The sequence below is a fragment of the Aphelocoma coerulescens genome, chromosome 26, assembly GCF_041296385.1.
Source record: "Aphelocoma coerulescens isolate FSJ_1873_10779 chromosome 26, UR_Acoe_1.0, whole genome shotgun sequence".
Lineage (NCBI taxonomy): Eukaryota > Metazoa > Chordata > Aves > Passeriformes > Corvidae > Aphelocoma > Aphelocoma coerulescens.
This window is the reverse complement of record NC_091039.1, coordinates 2,404,468-2,424,524: the sequence shown is the minus strand read 5'-3', so window position 1 is coordinate 2,424,524 and position 20,057 is coordinate 2,404,468. Positions and strand designations below refer to the sequence as shown.

General features: G+C 46.6%; 1 protein-coding gene across 1 annotated transcript in view; it reads left to right on the top strand.

The window, feature by feature from the left end:
- The first annotated feature begins 942 nt into the window (after nucleotides 1–942).
- Nucleotides 943–20,057, top strand: part of KDM5B (lysine demethylase 5B) — a 56,027-nt gene continuing 36,912 nt past the window's right edge. Inside the window, exons 1-4 of the mRNA XM_068995651.1 lie at nucleotides 943–1,433; nucleotides 13,220–13,297; nucleotides 14,588–14,710; nucleotides 15,612–15,782. Coding sequence (XP_068851752.1) covers nucleotides 1,296–1,433; nucleotides 13,220–13,297; nucleotides 14,588–14,710; nucleotides 15,612–15,782 — 510 coding nt within the window. The 5' untranslated portion in view covers nucleotides 943–1,295. The remainder of the gene's footprint in view (nucleotides 1,434–13,219; nucleotides 13,298–14,587; nucleotides 14,711–15,611; nucleotides 15,783–20,057) is intronic.

Sequence of the window (20,057 nt, the reverse complement as noted above, 5' to 3'; positions counted from 1 at the left end):
TGCAGTTAACAGTGGACGCTTTTCTGAGTTTTAGTGGAAATTTGAAGCTAGTACGTGAAGTTTTACAAAAAATGACACTCTGAGCATTGTGTGCACATCTCAAAAGTTGCAATTGTTTGTTTCATTGTCGGATGTGACAGCGCTCGGGTTCGCTCCGCTCTGGACCGGTGACTTGGAAGTACCGAGGGCGACTTTGTGCCTCCAGGGGCCGTGGGAGCCGCGGCTCCGGCGGTGTGGGGGTCCCTCCCGGGGGTCCCTCGGGCGCGGGGGCGGTGCCGGGGCGGGGGCCGGTCCGTGGGCGGGAGCGGGGCCGCCCCCCCGCGCACGTGCGCTACGTGCGGCGCCTGCTGCGGCGGGGCCGCCCCTCCCCCGCCCGGCACCGCCTCCCAGCCCCGCTACTGGGGCCGGGACCGCCCCGTGTGGGACCCCCGGCGGGGGGGCCCCGGTAACCGCTGGCGTGTGAGGGGGAGCACCTCGCCGCGCTCCCTCAGGAACAGGACCGCTCCTTACCCCCGCGCTGCCCGGGGCCGGCGGCCAGGACAATGGCCCGGCTCCCCCTGAACAAAGGGGCCGGGCCGGGGCCGCGGGGGCTCCGCGGCCGGGGCAGACAATGCGGCCGCGCGGAGGCGGACGGCCCCGCCCCGCGCGTGACGCGTCCCGGGCGCAGCCAATGGCGGCGCGCGGAGAGGCTCTTTAAAAAAAGAAGCGCCGGCCGTGGTCCGCTGTCAGCTGTGCGGATCCCTCCGCGCATGTAAACACAGCGCCGGCGGCCCCGGGGGGCGGGACGGGACCGGCCCCGGGGCGCGGGGGGCACGGCGGGCGGGGAGCGCGGCGCAGGGGCCTCCCCGAACCAGCGGTGCTGGGGGGAGCGGCCGCAGCGCGCACAAGGCGAGGGGCAGCGCACAAAGGCGGCGGGAGCGGGGGGCGCGGAGCTGCGGCCCGGCGGGGCGGCGGGCACCGGGAGGGACCCCCAGCGGCCGCGGTGAGCGACGCTCTCGGGGCCTCGCTCTCCGCCGGGGCCCGGGTAGCGGGTGTGGGATACGCGCTGCGCGGGCCAGGCCGCGCTCCGGAGGATCCGCCGCTGGCTCTTCCCCCCGCCCCCAACGGGCCCTCCCCGGTCCGGCCCCGGCGCCCCCGCACAAAGGCGCGGGCGGGGCGGGGCAGCCGCGCCCCCTCCCCTGCCCGGGCCGGGCGGACTCTTTTCCCAGCCCCGGCCCCCCCGCGGACGCGCACGGAGCGCGGCGGCTCCGGAGATTGTTCGGAGAGCGGTGCGGAGCGGCCGCCCCGGCCGGGCCATGGCCGAGTTCCTGCCCCCGCCCGAGTGCCCCGTCTTCGAGCCCAGCTGGGAGGAGTTCGCCGACCCCTTCGCCTTCATCCACAAGATCCGGCCCATCGCCGAGCAGACCGGCATCTGCAAGGTGCGGCCGCCGCCGGTGAGTGCCCGCATGGCGCCGCCGGGAGCGGCCTTTGTGTGGGGCCCGGCCCGGCCCCCCCCCGGCCCGCGGCCGCGCAGGTGACCCCGGGCAGGCGGGGCCGCCCCCGCCGCCGCTCGGAAGTTTCACCGGGCCGGGGTTGAGGGGACCGAAGGGACCGACCGCTCCCTCCGCGAACTGGCTCCCAAGTGTCGGAGCTCCCGGTGGGGGAGTCGCCGGAGCGGCAGTGGAGGGAGCGGGGGCGGGGGGCAGCTGCCCCGGCCGGGCTCGGCCTCTCCCCGGCTCCCGGGGTTGGCCGGGGCCTCGCGCCCGGAGCGGCCCCGCCGAGCCCCGGAGGAGGTGCCGGGGTGCTGCCCTCCATGTTGGCATTGTGGCGGTGTGGGGCCGGGGGGACCCGCTCCCCGCCGCCCCCGGCCCCGCCGCGGCCTCCCCGGCCCCGCCGCGCTTTTAGCACGGGGAACTGTTTCTCAAGTTGGACAAGACCAAACTCCGCAGCCATGAGTTTGGCTGGTGGCTCTGCGAGCTGAAGCCTAGACAGACATGGCCACCATTTTAGAATGCAATCCACTGTGGGAAGAAGTAGTAAGCCTTCATCTTCATCATCATCATCTCGACCGATGATGTAGTAAGCTCAAAATTAGGGTACGAATTCTGATTTCCTTTTGTTGGTCGATTCAATTTACTGAGAAATGTTGTGATGATCTTAGAACCATAGTTCGTGTAGTCAGAATTGTTAGTTTGTTTAAAGGTGTGAACACCCGCACTGATGAGGAGAGGGGCTTCTCAAAGTAAAAATCTAATTAAGCAATGTGTGAATCATCTTTATTTTGAGTGAATTGCTCTTCCCTAAGTGGAGCGTGGTGCGAGTCTGGGGTGGTGCAGCCGGGTAAGGCAGTTAACATGACGGCAACAACCAGAATGTTAAACAGGCACTGAGCTTACATCTCCCTCCAGCAAGGGGGAAAACTGACAGAACAGTTCTGCAGGCTGAAGTTTTGCGAGGGAGACTTTGACTTCAAAGAAATAATGTTCAGATACACACACTCCTCACTTCGGTGTTTTGGTTGTTGCTGGGACTCCTGTTGGTGTCCATCCTTTTCCTTCTGAATTAAAATAGTAGTAACTTGCTGAGGTAGTGTCTGAGGTGGCAGAAATGTTTGTAGCAGAGTGAATAATGTGAATCTTGCTGGAGAGGAAGGAAGGTGTTTCAGCTCTCTGGAGGAAGAATCCCGGATTGCTCTGTGAAGACCGCTCTTGAATTTGTGTCCTGGTAGAACGTGCCAGTGCTTCTTTTCATGCAGGGCAGCCAGATGCTCAGAGTTAAGGGGCTAAGATGGTTTTCGTTACAGAGTCACCATTGAAGTTCCGTAGTATTTTTGAGAAGATCTTTTGGGGTTTTAAGTTGCCAACAGTGTTTCAGCAACTGTGACCAGAACTGCTTTTTTTGATTGGTTGGATGTTTTGGTGGGTTTTTGTTTGTTTGTTTGTTTGGGTTTTTCTGTTTTTGAGTGGGGTATCTTTTTATTTGTCTTAGAAGCATCTCATCTAAAAAAATCTCATCTGTGTTTCTTGGCTGCTTGTTTAAAAAGCCAAAACCTTATCAGAAAGCTGCTCGTAGGATTTTATCTGTTGGAGATCATAAATCAACAGCCCTCAAAAAAGGACTGAATTACTTACTGCAACTGCATTTTCAGCTGCTCTCGTCTTCGCTTCCTGAAGGGGCAGGTATTGCACCAGATATTGCACCAGGTGGTGTGCCTGCCTGGCCGTGTGATCAGCTCTTTGAGCGTATTTAGAAGCAGGATGAAAATAGTTGGAGCTGCTGAGGGCTGAGCATGGGTAGTTCTTGGAGCCTGGCTTTGGGCGAGCTGAGCTCCCATGGCTTTATCTGCCCTGGATAATGCCTGGGATGACTTGTGAAGTGCGTGGTTGGTTCAGCGGCCTGGAGCATAGAGGGAGCTCTTCCAAAGCGACCAGAAAAGCCTTTAAGTTGACGTAGTTCCTGGCCTTCCTCCTGCGATCAGGAGCCGCAGTGAATATTCAGTTATTGTTCTTTTTGGTGTAATCGAGGGGTCTGTAATACCGTGAGCTAAAGACTGTACTGCTGTTTGCACAACAGTGTGTGTGTTCCAACTGGATGCCTTGTTTGGTGATGGCTGAGGTTTGGAATCTTCCTGCATCCGAGGGAATCTCTGGCCGGCTGTGCAGTCTGGTTACGTGCCGGGAAGCAGGTAGGCAGCACCATGAGCTGTCAGGATCTGTGCCGAGAGAGGAATTGAAAATTTGATGGTTGGGCTGGCGTTATTTTAGCTTAAACTGCTGTGCAGTTATCAGCGGATGAATTTGTGTTTCTGTATCTGAGCTCCAACATGGCAAAATGTTGTGCGAGACTGATGGTGCCCAGCTGTAGCTTCCCCACTTGCTCACGGACAAGTCCTTACTCTGGAGCTGGCTTAGATGCTCCAGTACTGGAGCAGGCACAGGAGAGCTCCTTGGGCTCCAAAGGACTGGCAGCAGGGCTTTCTCCAGTCCCTTTCTGCTGGCATTAGCTGGGCACCAGATGGGCCCAGAGAAAACCATGTCTGCGGTGGCTTCTTGTGTGGCAGCTTTGGAGGACAGTGACCTGTTTAGTGAGGGGGTATCGAGGTAGTTGGTGTACAGAAGACATCTGGGTGGAAGACAGAGGATTCTGGATGATCACTGCATGTTCACAAGATGGAAGAATGTCCAGGAATATAACAGGAGGTGCAATTTCTGCGTGGCAGTTTCCAGTTGAGCACTCAAAAGGAGTTCTCTTCCTCTCCATTCCAGTTCAGTTTGTCCCAGCCATCACCAGTGACTGAGTTTTGCTCTTATTTGGGGATTCTGAGATGCTGCAGTGACTGGTGGAGGGTGCAGCAATAACCAGCTCACTGGCACTGTTCTCTGTGGCTTTTTGTCAGCAGCATGGAGCATGAGCAGAGGGCCTCATTGGCAGCAAAGTGCTCGGATGGTGGTTGTTCCTGGCAGTTAATGAGCTGCATAAAGTAGAGATTTAAATTTGGGTCTGTTGAAGATCTGGGGGGAAGGGGCAGCTGGATGTAGGAGAGTGGGTGGGGTACAACTTGTTCGCAGTCCATCATGTGCCATTTTTTAGTTAGAATTTCTTCTATGAACCAAAAATACCCTTTATTAGGATTTCTTCATTTAAGCAATATCTGGTAGATTGGAATAAACTAAGTTTGCTCCAAAACTTGGCATGTGAAGTGGAGGCCTTACATTCTAGAAGCCTGTGATAGCTCTGCAAGTCACTGGGGGCATTTAGGGGGTCAGATGAAGTATTGCTTGAGAATGGAGGTGTTCTTCAAAATAGGTAGTTAATAGTAATTAATGGAAGTAAACAGTCTAACAAATGTGAAGCTTAGCTTCAAGAATTAATGGTAACATGTGGAGCAGGAGCGGTATCGAATGCTCCAAGCCTTTCTTGAAGATGGATTCTTGCTTCACTTCGTTGCATCGTTGCTTTGCTGCTGTGAAGAAATAATAAATAATGATTGTTTAAGCCTTACTTACCCTATAAATCCATTTCAAAATACACAACACTGTACAATGTACTAGAACATCATAACTTTCCTAAGGCCAAGCATGAAAATTGAGAACATCCAGGCTGAATTTCATTGCTCTAAATAACATGAATATGGAGAAGTACTGTTAAGGCTTCCAAGTAACTTAAACCAAACACTTAAAGATTAGAAAGTCTGGATTAACAGAGCTGGAATTTTGAAGGAATTGACCCTGGAGTTACTGAAATTATTGACTGTCACTTTTCAGGATATCCTGGAATACTGGTGAACTTGAGAACAGGGAGGATTAATTTCCTTATTGGTTTGAGTTCTTTATTGGGTGCAAGAGTTGACCCCCTCTAGCTCCAGAGCGGAAGAACAACTGGAATAGTCCCAGATAGGAACCTGGAAGGCAATAGTATGGAATACAATTGTATGAACACTGGTGTGGTCAAATTAGTTTTATTTTTTTCCATGAGACCATGTGTTTGGTTAAATCAGATGTGTTGTCCTTGTCTGAGATCTAGAAGTTAAGTGTGTTCAGTATTCTAATTGTAGAAATTATTATTGTGCAAAATTAATACACCAATTCACAAATTAGTTCAACTATTAATGAGTGTTTGTAATGAAGGATCCCTCTCTAATGGTGTCTCACAACCTCAAGCCAAGGGTATGTAATTTTCATTACACGTCTAGAAGAACAAAAGCCATGATTCTGAATGGAGTTATGGTGGTGGCTTGTTGTTTTAGAGGGATCCCAGTTGCTCAATAAACAATGGATATTATGAAACAGTAATCGTTTAAGTAGGACTCAATGAGAGGGTTTACCTTTGGAACAAAGGATCATGGAGCGTCTTAGAGGAGGAAGGAGTTGAGAAAAATAACTGTGGACCTTTGTGGAAAGCAGTGTAATGGTGGAATGGGAGCTCTGGATAAGCCAGTGAACGCAGCTCTGGAGTTTCTCGGTGATAAATAGGGGGATTTTACCTCTGTGGCAGCACGAGAGTAGAAAATTCTGTATTCAGGATCCCACACTCACTGCAGGATTTTAAAAAGGTTTGACAACTGGAGAGGGTACAGAGAAGCATCATAAAAGTTCTGCACATGAAATAATGAAATATTTAACCTTAGCAAAGCCTGAGTGGTGAAACCTAAAGGCTCAGGGCTTGGGAGAACTGGAACTGCTCCTCCAGGGACATACTTTGAGGAGCAACATTGATTTAAGTGTTGTTTAAACCTCTTAAGGTCTGTTCAGGCTTCTCATTCACCTGGTTGCTTGATTTATTTTCATTTTTATGGAGAAAAAGAAAAAACAAAAACCAATTCCGTTTTGGAGCAGCTTGACTGAGGGTTCTGGCAATCTGGTCCTGAAGCTGTAAAACAAACCACCACTAAAACAGGAATTAATGCAGAGAATTGCGATACTTTGTCTGAAACAGGAAGCTGATGGTGATGATCCTTCAGATTTGACAATACACAGAGGCTCAGTCAGTTGATTTTATCAAAGAGAAAACACAGAGATAACTCAATTACAACACGTAAGTGAGCTTCAGTGGGACAAACCAGAGGTGCTGCAGCATCTGTCAGTCCTGGAGAGCCGAGCCCGAGCCTCTGCTCCTGCTGAGCAGAAGCCAGGCTCAGGTGAGTCAGGAAATGGCATTTCTGACTGACAGGATCAGCTGGAAGGGGAAAGTGAAGGATGGTGGTGGATCTGCCATTTTGGGGAACTTTGGGATCAAGAATGGATGGGGTTTTGGGAGGGGAAGAGATATTTTAGTGCTGAGGTTCCTGTTCCCCTGTTGTCAATTCATGTGAAGAAAAATAGATCAGCCACCAAAGGTCATTAGGAAATGCTGGCTTTAAATGAAGAACTTGTCAAATTCATCACAGGGGTCATGTTGTGGAATTAGATAAATTCAGAGTAGGTTATTTACTGTTCTCTAATTATCAAGAAAATATGCAAAAGAAGAATTATTTTAGTTTATTATTTATTTTACTAGTGGCAGTGGCCATGCACGGTGCTGCTGTGGTCACCAAGGGTGGTTTCTGCTCTTCAGAAACACTGAAACATTGGCGTGGGCTTAAAAGATAATGAGAGTTTCCTCTCCTTTCCTCAGTCTCTTTCAGTGAGTCTCTGTCCATGCCGGTCACATACACTCCGGGAATGTACTGGGGATTAGAGCAAAGGTCTGACCCTGGTGTCCTGTGCCTTGAGGGGAGGTGGCAGCAGCTCTTGGGGTCTGGTAGCCTCAGACACCCACAGCTGGGTCTGGCCCCAGTCGTGATGGATTCTCTGTGTCAGAGTCAGTGCTGTGAAGTGAATCAGGGATCTGGGATTTGCTGATCCCAGCACTCCGTCCATCCCCAGCTGTACCTGCAGTGCTGCTGGTACAGTGGTGTTTATCTGTTCCTTGCATGCAGGTGCCTCCACGGAGAGGAGCCTGGCATCTCCTGTGTGTGAGCCTGGCTGCCTGTTGTGTTTAGAGGTTCAAACCCTGTGTGTAGTTTCTGTCCTCTCTCTGCCTTTGGGTCCCAAGAGGCAGCTGGTCCTGACGCTTGAGAATCATCTCCAGCTTACCTGAGCCTTTATTTCTGTCCATGTGTGGAGCTGGCACTGAAACACTGGGATCTAGAGAGGTGATTCCCAGTGTACACTCATCCTTGGCTGTGGTTTTTGGGTGGGAAGGATCTGTGGTTGTGTCTGTTCTCGCTTGCTAGTCTGCAGTACATAACAGAGCCCAGTTCTGTCTCAAATAAGAACTACTCCACCAGGCTTCTTTTTGGAGAGTTCTGTGCATAAGGTGGGTTAGTGCACCCAGGGTCCCTTCTTGGCAAGGAGGAGTTCGGGGGGTTTGATGGAAAAATCTCCTCCATTCAAAATGACCAAAGAAGGACTGACTGTTCATCACAAACTGGGTTAGCTGATGATTGGAGTTCCCAGCTGATGTTAGCCTTTAACAGGGTCACAGAGGGATTAGTTCCCGTTAGACAGGAGCTTTGTGGCTGACCCACTGCCGGGTGATAATGGGTTTGTGTGGATTCTGCCATGTGAGCTCCAAGTGTGTTTTTAATGTAGTCATAAAACCGGGAGACTGAAAGGGACCTTCTGAGTCACCGAGTGTGCTCCCCTCCTCTCGGAGGCAGCAATCACGGAACACCTTTGCCAAGGCAAGATCATAGATGTGGGAACAAAGAATGTAGGTCAGGCTCACAGGGTGGGCATCCCAGGAATGGAGGAATTGCTGCAGTTTGCTGAATGAATGTGTTTCTCTGGCAAGAATTGCTAAGATATTCCTTTGGATCTTACTATGAGCTGCTGTCTAGCAAAATAATGAAAGGGCTGTCTCTTCTTGTGTCTGACATGGGAGAGACTGCAAGTAAAATGCTACTTGCAGTTTTCAAAAGATGTTGAAAAAATGTAAGAGACTTCAGGAAAAAGCCCAAGGAAAAAACCCTTTTATTTGCAGGACTGGAAAGCTGGTTCTGTAAAGAGAAGGAAAAAGGTATTTGTTTATTGAAAAATGTCTTGAAACATGTCTTCCAGGAAGGATTCAGGAATAGCTGCTTTGGCAGCCAGCAGATGAGGGATTTGCTTATAAAGGACATGAGGATAAGGGAAGAAGAAAAGCTGAAACCAACTAACTTGTAGAACAGCTTACCAGGGAGAGTGGTAATTTCTTGTTCACTTGAATTCATAGAGGTGGGGGTGGTTAAATTTTAATTAGTGAGTTTGGGTGAGGTGCAGGTTTGCCAGCTGAAATGCAATGCTCTGAAGCCTGACATCCCTGGAACAGCTCAGTTAGGAGCCGGAATATGGAAATCACAGAAATAATTCTGCTGACCATTTGTAGTTTGCATTACTGCTTGAAATACTAATGTGATCCTTAGAGCATGCCTTCTGCACAGCTGGATTTGTCCCTCAAGTTTATAGAAGAGTTTGAAATTTTGAAGTCAGTCTCATTTTTGCCTGGATTTGATGACAGGTTTATAACAAATGCAGGTTAAGGTGGGCACAGGATTTTGTTTGTCCCTTGCAGGCTTATAACAGTCAGGGATGGACAACAGAACACAATAGAGTCACTTCAGATGAAGAGTCCTGGTGGAGTAAGAACTCCTGATTTTTTTAGGAAATTGATGTTGTCTTGCTTTCTGTGTATACTTAATCTTAGTGCTCAGCATGACTGTTGAAAGACACTTAAAACTGAACTTCTTAAACTTTTAAATTCATTTTTTAAAACGGGGAAATCCAAACCAGTTCCTTTGAGGAGCTGGATGGAGAGGGAAAGTCTTACTGATTCCCAGGTATGAGCTTTAGGGAAGTGGGCCTGGAGAGTTGGGGGTGGTGGCTGGTCTCTTCCCCAGCAAAGCTCCTCATGTGGCTCAGCAGCTTTGCAAATGAATCCTGCACCACAAAGCTCCCTCTCGTGGTGCTGCTGCCTTTCCAAGGTGCGTGAAGGCATTTCTGTCACACACAAATGTCTTTTCATGGGCCTGCAAGTGAGCATCGCATTTGGCTTGGTAAGTTGTGCTTCAGAATGCGTCCAAGATTTTTGTTGAGTAAATAATGCACTCATTAAAGAAGGGTTGAAGGTATCTTGTTTGGGACTTGAGGAATTTGCCATACTGTGGAATAGAGAAAGATAAATATCCTTATTGCTTATATCAACTTTGAGTAGTTTGGATGATCCAAAATAAACTTGTTGTGACTTTAAAATGACTCAGTGACAGTCAGGATGGACTGTGGGCTATACCTGCTGTCATTTCTCCAGATGGTGGATGACTGTGGGTCTGTAACAGTGTCATCTGACACAGTTTGTGTTCAGTGGGACGTGCTGTAGTATGTTTGTAAAGCCAGGAGTGGTTTTATAAAATCTAATGTGATGTATTATATATGGCATTCATTTCCCTCAGCTCTGCCTGCACTTCTGTGGCCTCACCTCAAGTCCTTGGTGCAGTTTTGAGCACCACAATATAAAAAAGACATTGGAGAGCATCCTAAGGAGGGCCACGAGAATGGTGAAGGGTCTGGAGGGGGAGCTGAGGTCACTTGGTTTGTTCAGTGGAGACTGAGGGGAGACCTCACTGGGGCCTTCAGCATCCTCACAAGGGGCAGCAGAGGGACAGGTACCAATCTGTTCCCTCTCATGACAAGTGACAGGACCCAAGGGAATGGCTGGAGCTGAGCTGGGAGATGTTTAGGTTGGATATCAGGAAAAGGTTCTTCCCTCAGAGGGTGGTTGGGCACTGAACAGGGAGTGGGCACAGCTCCAAGCCTGTGTGAGTTCAAGAAGCATTTGGACAACGCTCCCAGGCACAGGGTGGGATTGTTGGGGTGTCTGTGCAGGGCCAAGAATTGGACGTGATGATCCTGATGGACTCTGGTCCCTTCCGACCCAGCATATTCTATGGTATTTCCTTCAAAACCTCAGGAGCCGGAGTCAATCCAGTGTTGCCTCTCATTAAGCCAATTTACCATCACCCAGCAGAAGCTCTTCCAATGACTTTCTCCTTGCTAAAAGTGAAACACTTTTAAGGCTGTGAAATGTTTGTTTCTGGCTGATGAACCCGTCTGCCTGATAGGCTGAAGTCACCTGCTGAAAGTGCTGTTGAAGAAATGGAGCTCCCAAAGCTTATCTTTGAGAAACAGCTGACCTGCCATCAGGGTGTGTGTTGGTCATTCAGTCATTGGTAAACTTAAAAGCCGCGGGTGTAGGAAATGCCTGTTGTGGCAGCTTGTGTTGTCTGGTGTCGTGTTACTCTTCCAGCACAGTAGGTGACTGGTGCTTTGCCAGAGCCAGTGTCTTTGGCCAAACAGGAAAGGCTGTCCCCAAACATGCACCAGTCAGTAGTAAATAGACACATGGAGATCATGGAGATAATCAGCTAATTCTGGAGCAGGATGTTTCAGGTGCCATGCTGTGGATGAGCTGTTTCTTTAAGATCATGCACATAAACTTCTTCATTTGCTTTCATAAGCAGAGGGGACTAGCCTGCTCTGTGCTGTCTGACATGGATTGGGTCTGTGTCTGCCCTAGGCACCCTTGGAGCTGGATTTCTTTAGTGTGAGCATGAGCCGGAGCCTGTCGGAGCAGGTAGGGATCCTGTTCCTCCTGTTGTGCCCAGTGGCATGCAGGCGTTCGTCTGGGCTCTGCCCAAAGCAGCAGCCTGTGCCAGCAGACATGTGGCCTGACCAGAAGAGTCTCCTGTGCTGTCCCCTCCCTTGCTTGGCTTCTCTGACGTGCTGCCAGTGCAGTAACTGCAAGTGGTAGCCCTGGAGTGGTGACAGTTTCAGAGGTGGTGTCATTGCCTACGTGAGCTGAATTCTTGCCCTTGTTCATCTTATTGCTGGTTCTTGTCCTCTGCAGAGCCTTACTAGAGGATCTGGTTTGGGGTAATGCACAGTCCACCCAGGCACAGCCTTGGCTTACTGCTTAGCAAAGCAGTGAGGCAGCACAGCCCTCTTGGTTTCGTTTACTCTCGGCCTAAGCAAAGCTCCCTACAATTCTCCCTTGGGCAGTTTAATTCAGTCCCCAGCATGTCTCAAGGGTCCTGTGTGTCATTGCCACTGTGTTCCCTCCTGGTCTCGGTGCCTGTTTCCTGTCTCCCTGTCTTTGGTACGGAGCAGACTCTGGAGTTGTGACTAATGATGTAACCAGTTGGTTCAGCTTGAGAGTCAGATTTGTCCTGTTGAAGTACAATACTTCAAATCCTGCCCAACTGTTCCCAGTTATGCTTCTCATCTTACAGCTTGAGGGCCCCAAATGATTCATCAAACAAGCTATTAGAAAAGAGTGTCAGTTCTCTTCCTCAGACTTGATAGTTTCATTGCATTTGGTTTTCTGGCGTAGAAAATAGGCAGTAAAAGAAGGGTTAGTGTTATTGGCTTTCTCAAGAACATGTCACTGGGCACCAGTCAGTCTTGTGGTTAGAAGCAGGAAAATAATGGAGAAATGTGTCCCACTGGTTGAGGATTGAGTGTCCTCTGGATAATTTGTCATCCTGACCCCCTACCATTGTCTAATTGCCAATTCAAATGTTAATTTCAGCTAGCCTTGTCAAGTTGTGGTGTGCTGCAAGTGTCTTGCAGGATCAGAAAACTTTTATTACCAATTTTGAGGTCTGGATTAGTCAATGCCAGCTTGGTAACATGTATGGATTGGTGGCCCTCTTCGCTCTTCAGCTTCACCACGCTCTCAGTGACTTGCTCCATGTTTGTTTGTAAGATAATTACTTTGGAAACCATTTCTGGTTGGTTTTAGCGCTAATTTTCACATTCTCTGTGAATCTAAAATAAAAAATACGTTTTTATGATGCTGGTCTTACTTCAGTTGTCTCAGTCCCCCAGTGTTGATCTTTTTCTTGATGCAAAGCTCTGTCTTACTCCTGTCCCACTACACTGGCAGTAGCTCACTTGTGCATTATCTTCATTCTGTAATTAGTGATAACAAGATAACTTTATATATAATAAATTCCTGTCAAGTTTAAATCAAATATAATTTGGTTTTGTGAAGTCATGTATTGCCAAACCAAGCATGTGCAGTAAATGTCAGAGATCTAAAAGATAAAACGGCTTTATAGTTGTGTTTATAAATAACAATTCAGTTGCAGGTATTTTATCAAAGTAATAATAATGTTTTTTTCAAATTGGTCGTATTCCAGCTCTTCCTGAATGTTTGCAGCCAAGGAAATTGTCAGGCATTGGCACAGGTTTGCCAGGACAGTGGTGGAGTCACCATCCCTGTCAGTGTTCAGAAGATGTGTGGATGTGGCACTCAGGGACATGGGTGGTGTGGTGAACATGGTGGTGGTGGGTTAGAAGTTGGTCTTGGTGATCTTAAAGGGCTTTTCCAACTTTAATGATTCCATGATTCTGTGGAGGCTTACATTGCAGAACAAGTCTTCAGTTCCAAAGTGTACCTGATTTTGTGGTTCCATTATCTATTTTTGAGGCACAGTGAAGTATTCCAAGGGGTAGACAATGACACTCACTCAGTGTTTCTCACCATTCCTGCTCTCTGACTTGTTCCTGGTGAGGGGATTTGGGTATCAGCACAGCCCTGGCTCCCCGACGGGTCGGGGTGCGGCTGCTGAGCCCCCACCATGCCAAGTTCCATGTGCTGGTGGGGCTGAGGAGGCTCTGGAGGCCATGGGGGCTCTTCATGCTTCAGGCTCACCTGGCTTTTGACTATTGCAGAAATTTCCTTCCTTTTCCTGATCTTTTGATGGAACCCTTCTGTTTTCCAGGACTGGCAGCCTCCGTTCGCGTGCGATGTTGACAAGCTTCACTTCACACCGAGGATCCAGAGGCTCAATGAACTGGAGGTAAACTGGAAAGCCAAGCATTACTTCTGCTCCCAAATGTGTCAGTGTGTTTTTGGGAGGTGATGTTTGCCACAGTTGGCCATGAGCTGACAGCACTCTGGACCTCGAACAGCAATTTCTAATTAGCATGGAAATCCATCTGTTTCAGAACCTAGTTAGAAACATTCCAGGCATAAAAATAGTGCTAATGCTCATTAAAAAAGGAACATAATTTAGGCCTTTTCCACACAGGTGCTTCTAAGTAGTTAAACTGTCCAGGGCCATAGATCTGTGCCTGTGTTTTGCACTCATACAGTGTCTTTCAAAAGGAAAAGAGATGAAACACTTGGAGTGCTTTAAAAATAGCCAGCCTTTTGGAAGAAACAATTGCAAAATCTGGATTCAGTTTGTGGAAATTTGCTGTTCACAAGCACTTTCATTCACTGCTTCAGTGAATTGACACTAAAGGGGAGTGTGAGGACTTCTGGTTGGCTCAGTGCTGGTACCATTTGGGATGATGGTGACTCTGTGCCTAATTATTCTCCTGATTCTTGGTTTCTGAAGTCCTGATGTGATCATGAGAAGTGCTGGGGAGGGGCTCAGATGCTGGCTTAGAATGCTAAGAGAGGGATTTGTGTGACCACAAGCTGTTCAGAGCTCCCTGGAGTTTGCAGACAAGCTAATCTGTACAGACATGGCCAGTTTTTACCTTAAGAACAGAAAACATGCTGAAAATAAAATGTGTCGAAATTTAAGTTACTGCTCTTACATAGCAGCAGTGCAGTGATCTTACTGTGGTAATTGCTGTGCAACCAGCCAGGCTTTCCCTGCCCTGACCCATTTGTGTGCTTAAAAGTGAAACAAATACAGTTGGGAGTGAGAAGGCATAACAGAAAAAAAAACTTTATTTTTTTTTTTAAATACTGATTTATTTTTGGTTTATTGCCAATAAACCAAATTGTAATAAACTATTGCAATAATTAATGTAATAAATGCAGCAAATCTGGACAATGCAGCTGGTGTAGGGAGTCTTTAGCAGTAATAACTTACCTTTTGGCTGTTCTCAGAAAGTACTTTTCTGAGTGCAGTAAAAGGTAACAAAAGGTGACTCAAGGAAAGATACAGATACCACCAATGGTATCTGCATGGAATTTATTTTTCTCCACATGATGAGAGGGGAAAAATGCAAAATGACTCCTGCAGAGGGCAAAGCTGGGCAGGCAGCTGAGTCTGCAGTGCTGTAAACGTTGGGGTACAAAACCTACATCTGCTTTTAGCATGCAGTTCACTTGTTTGCTTGGTTGGTTTCAGGCCCAAACTCGTGTAAAGCTGAATTTTCTGGACCAGATTGCAAAGTTTTGGGAGCTTCAGGGATGCACACTGAAAATTCCACATGTGGAGAGGAAGATCTTGGATTTATTTCAGCTTAACAGAGTAAGACCATTATGGAAAAACTTGTCCTGAAAAGCTGCTATGTTACTTCAGTTCCTGGGATGGTATCACAGCTGGTCAGGGGAGGTTTTGGGGTGTATCTAACCTGGAAAAAGTATTCCTTTGTTTAAGCTAACATAGCTAATGGGACAGTAAGAGTAAGAATACATTATCAGGGAAAGTAAGCAATACATTATCATGGAAGTTTTCCTGTGAGCCTAGATCACCTTAAATTTACAGCTCTTCTTTAAAATTGAACTTGGGTATACTGGTCAAGAATAAGCTTAGGCTTAACTGGAGAAAGTTCCTGAACAATGACAAAAGTGAGAGAAAAAATTTTTCCATTAGAAATATGGAAGAAAAAAAATCCAATTACTTTTAGGATGAAACTTGTTAAACTTGTGGGGAATTTCGTGTATACTGATAGTAAGAGATGGGATTCTCTGACCCCAAGGATATGTTCTTTCTCTTTTCTTTATGTTTAGGGCAGTTTTTATTGGGAATTTTTGAGCTTATTTTATAACACTTGTTCCAGTGAAAAGAACTGAGTGTCCCGTGCTAGAAAGTTGTGTTGGGATACAAAGTGACAAATTGGAGCCAAATAAGTTCTCAGAGTAGGCTGAGTGACTGTTTGCACATGGAACAGAGGTGCTGATTTATTTGTAAAGTAATCCAACAAGTTTGGAATTCCTGAATAGGTTATGTGTTATATGTTCCAGTTATTGCCTTAAAACAACTTCAGTGTTGGGGGGGGGGTTAAATCTATATTTTTTGTGGTTAAAATGTCAGTTGGGATGTTGTCCTGCCTTTTTCCTTGAACGGGATAATTTTGAATATGTGACTATTTTAATGTATGAATATGTGACTATTTAAATATGTGACTATTTTATTTTCACTTTTTTAGCTAGTTGCAGAACAAGGAGGATTTGATGTAGTTTGCAAGGAGAGAAAATGGACCAAAATAGCCACGAGGATGGGCTTTGCCCCTGGCAAAGCTGTGGGCTCGCACATCCGTGCGCACTACGAGCGAATTCTCTACCCCTACAACCTGTTCCAGTCGGGAGCGAGTCTCTTGGTAAGCTGTGCTGAAACCACCTGCAGTTCACTTAAGGTAGCAGCCAGTCTGTGAGGGTTCTTTTAATTTCTGGAGTGTTTGTGAAGCTGCATTCCGTGCTTGGTGTCATGCAGGTGACTGACCAGATGCCGTGTTCAGCAGTTCAGAAAGCCATGGGCAAACTTTTCATTAGAGGTGAAGTTTTTAGCATTAGTCCTCCAGGTGACCTCTGACTCCTGCTTTGAACAGTATCTGTTGGTGTTTTCTCTCTCCAGTTTACAGAAGCCTCATGATAAGGGACGTTTAGACTTCCTGCAATGATTTCTGTAATGCCAAGTACTTCTATATTCATGGAACATTCCAGGTCCATCTCTCTGCCACAACAAGTGCTGTGGTTCTGTGTCACATGCCTAGAGTGACTGAGGGACTGTGCCAAGCCATGGCAGTGTTGTGGCACGTTCACTAAGGGGGACAGGTTGCAGAAAGCTTCCTGGCTGCTGTAGTGATGTTAACAGTGTGACTTGGGATTTTTTCCAAGCATAAATCTTCATCCTTCCTAGTCATCAATCTTTGATTTGGCCATTAAACCAAAATTCAGGGTTGATTGAGAGTGGAGGCCATATAATCTCTAATGAGGAATAGGTCTGTTCTTTTAGAGCAGCAGTCATTTATTTGGAAATCCAAAATTGGTTGCAGTTGTCAACATCCATTTTTATTTCTTTGAAATGCTCTTTCCATGATGATCTTTCAAAGACAGGAGTGCTGACCTTTTTTAAGCAATAAATGCCCTAATCCTGTTACAAGCATATCTCCATGTACAGAAATCAACACAGGCCTTTACACAAAGCTACTAAAATGAGGGAGGGATTTGATGTAAGTCCAGAGAGGTTAGAATTAGACTTTTTATTTAGGCAGTGACAATCACTTCTCAGTGAAGAACAGCTAAATTCTGCTGGCCCTTCAGAAAAAGGGATCTTTTGCAAACAGGATAAGAACAAAATCGAGTTGAAGATAAAAATCTTCATGCTAAGGAAACTGCTAGATCGAAAATATTTTGGCTTCCTTCAAACATTCCTGTTAAGGAATGGAAAGCAGCACCACTTTCTAAAGGCATTTAATTGAAAACTTGGCATTTGTATTAGGTCTGAAAATTGTGATTTCTCTTTGGGGTTTTTATTGAGCTTGTGTGTTTGTTACACCTGTCTTTGCTGCCATATTTTTGAGGTACCATTGCACAGAGAAAGATCTAATTAAAAGTTGTAAAACAGTGAACGTGGTACCATATCCTGGAAATGGAAATTTCCCAAGAGCGTCTGTCATGCAGTTAATACTCACTTCATGGTTTGCTCAGTATTAAACCCTTTTAGAAGAGGGAAAACCTCCTTAGATGAGGACATTCTTCTTTTTAAATGACTTTTTAAGCTCTGTCTTGCAATGGCCACGTGACATCTGTTCAAACCGAGGTGGAGGCAGCTCTAGACAAGTGATACACGTAAGGTTAACTGATTTTTTTTTTAGCTCCTCCCCTCCTCAGGCAGTTAAAACATTCCCCTCCTATATGTGGCAGACACAGATTTTTGAATGACCTGAGAGAATTCACAGAAATATGTTGGATTTAGCTCACTTTTCACTCTAATTTGATTTTTTTTTTTCCCCCTGACAGTGTTATCTTTCAAGTGAGTTTGTTTTGCAGTATGTTTTTTGAGTATCATCTCAAATGAGATTCTTTTTGGCTTTCACATGTTCTTATTAAGTGGTGCTTACCCAGATGCTTCTTGTGTAGGTGTCTGTTACTGTGTGTCTGTTCAGTGTTTTCCTGGGAATCTAAGAACCTGAGCTGTTCTTTGGAGAAGCTGTAGCTGTTCAGTGTGACAGCTGTCAGTTGGAGATGTGCTTCCTCCTTCAATAGCCTGTTGAGAGAAGCTCTTTGCACAGCTCTGATGATCATCCAGACAAGATTAGTGCTTGTGTTCACTGAGTCTTTTGATTTTTTTTTTCTTTATTTGGTAATACTTGAAATATTTGTTGTCTTTTTTCCTGCAAAGGCCAAAAATATGAAATTATGTCATTTCCACCAATAATGACTTATGACTGTGCCAAAACTTTAATCTCATCTAGATCTGTGTATAGCATTAACTGTTTGTGTGGCTTCAATACATATTAAACTAGCTTCAGGAGTTATTTTGACAGATATTCCAGCTGGAGATATTTCTGTCTACATGCTGAAATAGTGAAACTCTCTGGAGCTGTTCAGAGGGGAATAGAGGGGAAAGCATGTTTTTATTAAAGCTCATGTTCAGTCCAACAGCAAAAATTCCTTAAACCAGCCAGTTTCTAATACCCAAAGCAGCTCTCCACAGGGGGTATTTATTTCCTTCTTATCTTGAAATTGGACTAGACAGGCCTGGGGTGTTTGTAGTGTTGTAGGCCTGGAGTAGTTGCAGTGAGCCTGTTGGTACTGGTTCTTCCCACCTGTACCTCTCATTCCCAGCTGTGGTAACTGCAGGTCATCCCAGAGAGTCACACTGTATGCCCAGAGGGAAAAGTGTCCCCTGCATGAACTGAGGTATCCAGAATCTTGTGTCAGTGCATCTTCTGTACTGCATTGCCCAGATGTTCCATGAGTTAAAGTGCAGCTACATTTTGGGCAGCTCGAGGTGGTCTTGCTTCTGTTTGTCAGTGAATCCAGCTGACTCAGTAATTGTGGATCTGGTTTCTTTTCCAAACTAAGGCTTTAGTGGCCTTATTTCCAAAGATTTATATGTGTGTGCCTCTGATAAAGATGTGTCAGTGTAAGACAGTTCTCTGGCACCCTTCATTGTTCCTGGAGAAAAATGAGCACCTCTGGAGTTTGGTGGTTTTTATAACCCCATGGACATGTAGTAGGGGTAAAGCAGTTGTGTTCTGCAAGTATCAGGCTTGACTGATTGGCTTTTGTGTAAATTACTACTAATTTAATTACTACTAATAAACATCTAAACCTGGAGGAAATGCATTGTATCCCTTCCCCCCTCCTCCCCCCCATCTTTTGACTTCCTGAAGGCCATGTGGCCATTCCTGCTCTGTCCTTTGTCTGCTAAAGGAGCTACTCCTTTGTGGCCTCAGCTGATGGGTTTTGACTTGCTCTCTGCCACTTTCAAGGATCATGTGTGCAACCATCTCCTTGGAATATACCGAGATCATGATCACAGTGTGTGGGATGAGCTCCTGGTGAATGGTTGATAATAGCTCAACCTCCCCAAAGCCTGGTTGGGAAGAGGGAAGGACTGGAGAGATGGCAGCTGTGCCCTTGGGTCAAGACAGTTGATCAGGTCCGTGCAGGAGTAAAGGGAGTACAGAGGAATTCTCATCCTTAGAACAGTTCTGGGTGTTGTCTTGGTACAGCTGAAATTGTGAATTAACAGCCATTCCATACCACTGCCTTTGCCTCGGGTTACAGAGGCACTGGGAAATGTTTGTGCTTAAATAGCTGGTGAAACATCATTATTTAAGAAATGTCTTCTGATGTTTTTCAAGGAACAGTGAGTGCTCTTTTTTTTGTGGGGTTTGGTGGGAGTTTTTTTGGTTTTTTTGTTTGGGGGTTTTGGGGGTGGGGGTTTTTTTTCAGTTGGTTTTTTGGGGTTTGGTTTTCTTGTTGTTGGGGTTTCTTTGGTTTGTTTTTTTTTTTTTTGTTTTGTTTTGTTTTTTGGGTTGTTTTGTGGGGATTTTTTTGTGCGGTTTTGTGTTTGTGTTTTGGTGGGTTTCTTTGGTTTTTTTTCTGGTTTTTTCTTTGTTTGTCTGGGCACTGCAGTGAAGTGAGACACAATCTGTTGGTTTTCAAGGTTTTCTTACACTTCTGTTTTGGAAAAGCTGTTTGCCTTCCAGAGCTTTGTTTTCAAGGTTCATATGTCCTCTGTTATCAGAAGCAGTAGAAACTCTTTTTTTTTTTTTTCTGATAAGTTTGGGTTTCACATGAGGAAATGATTCAAGGACCTAGATTTTATAGAAGTTCTTTTCTATTCTCTCATTTTCAACCTTTTCCTGTTCATTTGCTTTTCTGCTTCTCCATTTTCTGTTCTGAGAAATTGCTATTTTTTGCTTTCTTCCCCTGATGTTGATGTCACATCATCTTCTTTCAGCTTTGGTAGATGCCTTATCCATGGAAGGATTTAAGGCCAGGTTGGATGGGTCTCAACCTCGTGTAGTGGAAGGTGTCCCTGCCCATGGCAGGGGCTTAGAACAAGGTGATCTTTAAGGTCCTTTCCAACCCAAACCCTTCTGCGATCCTGTGATTCTTGTTCCAGTGGGAGCTTTAAG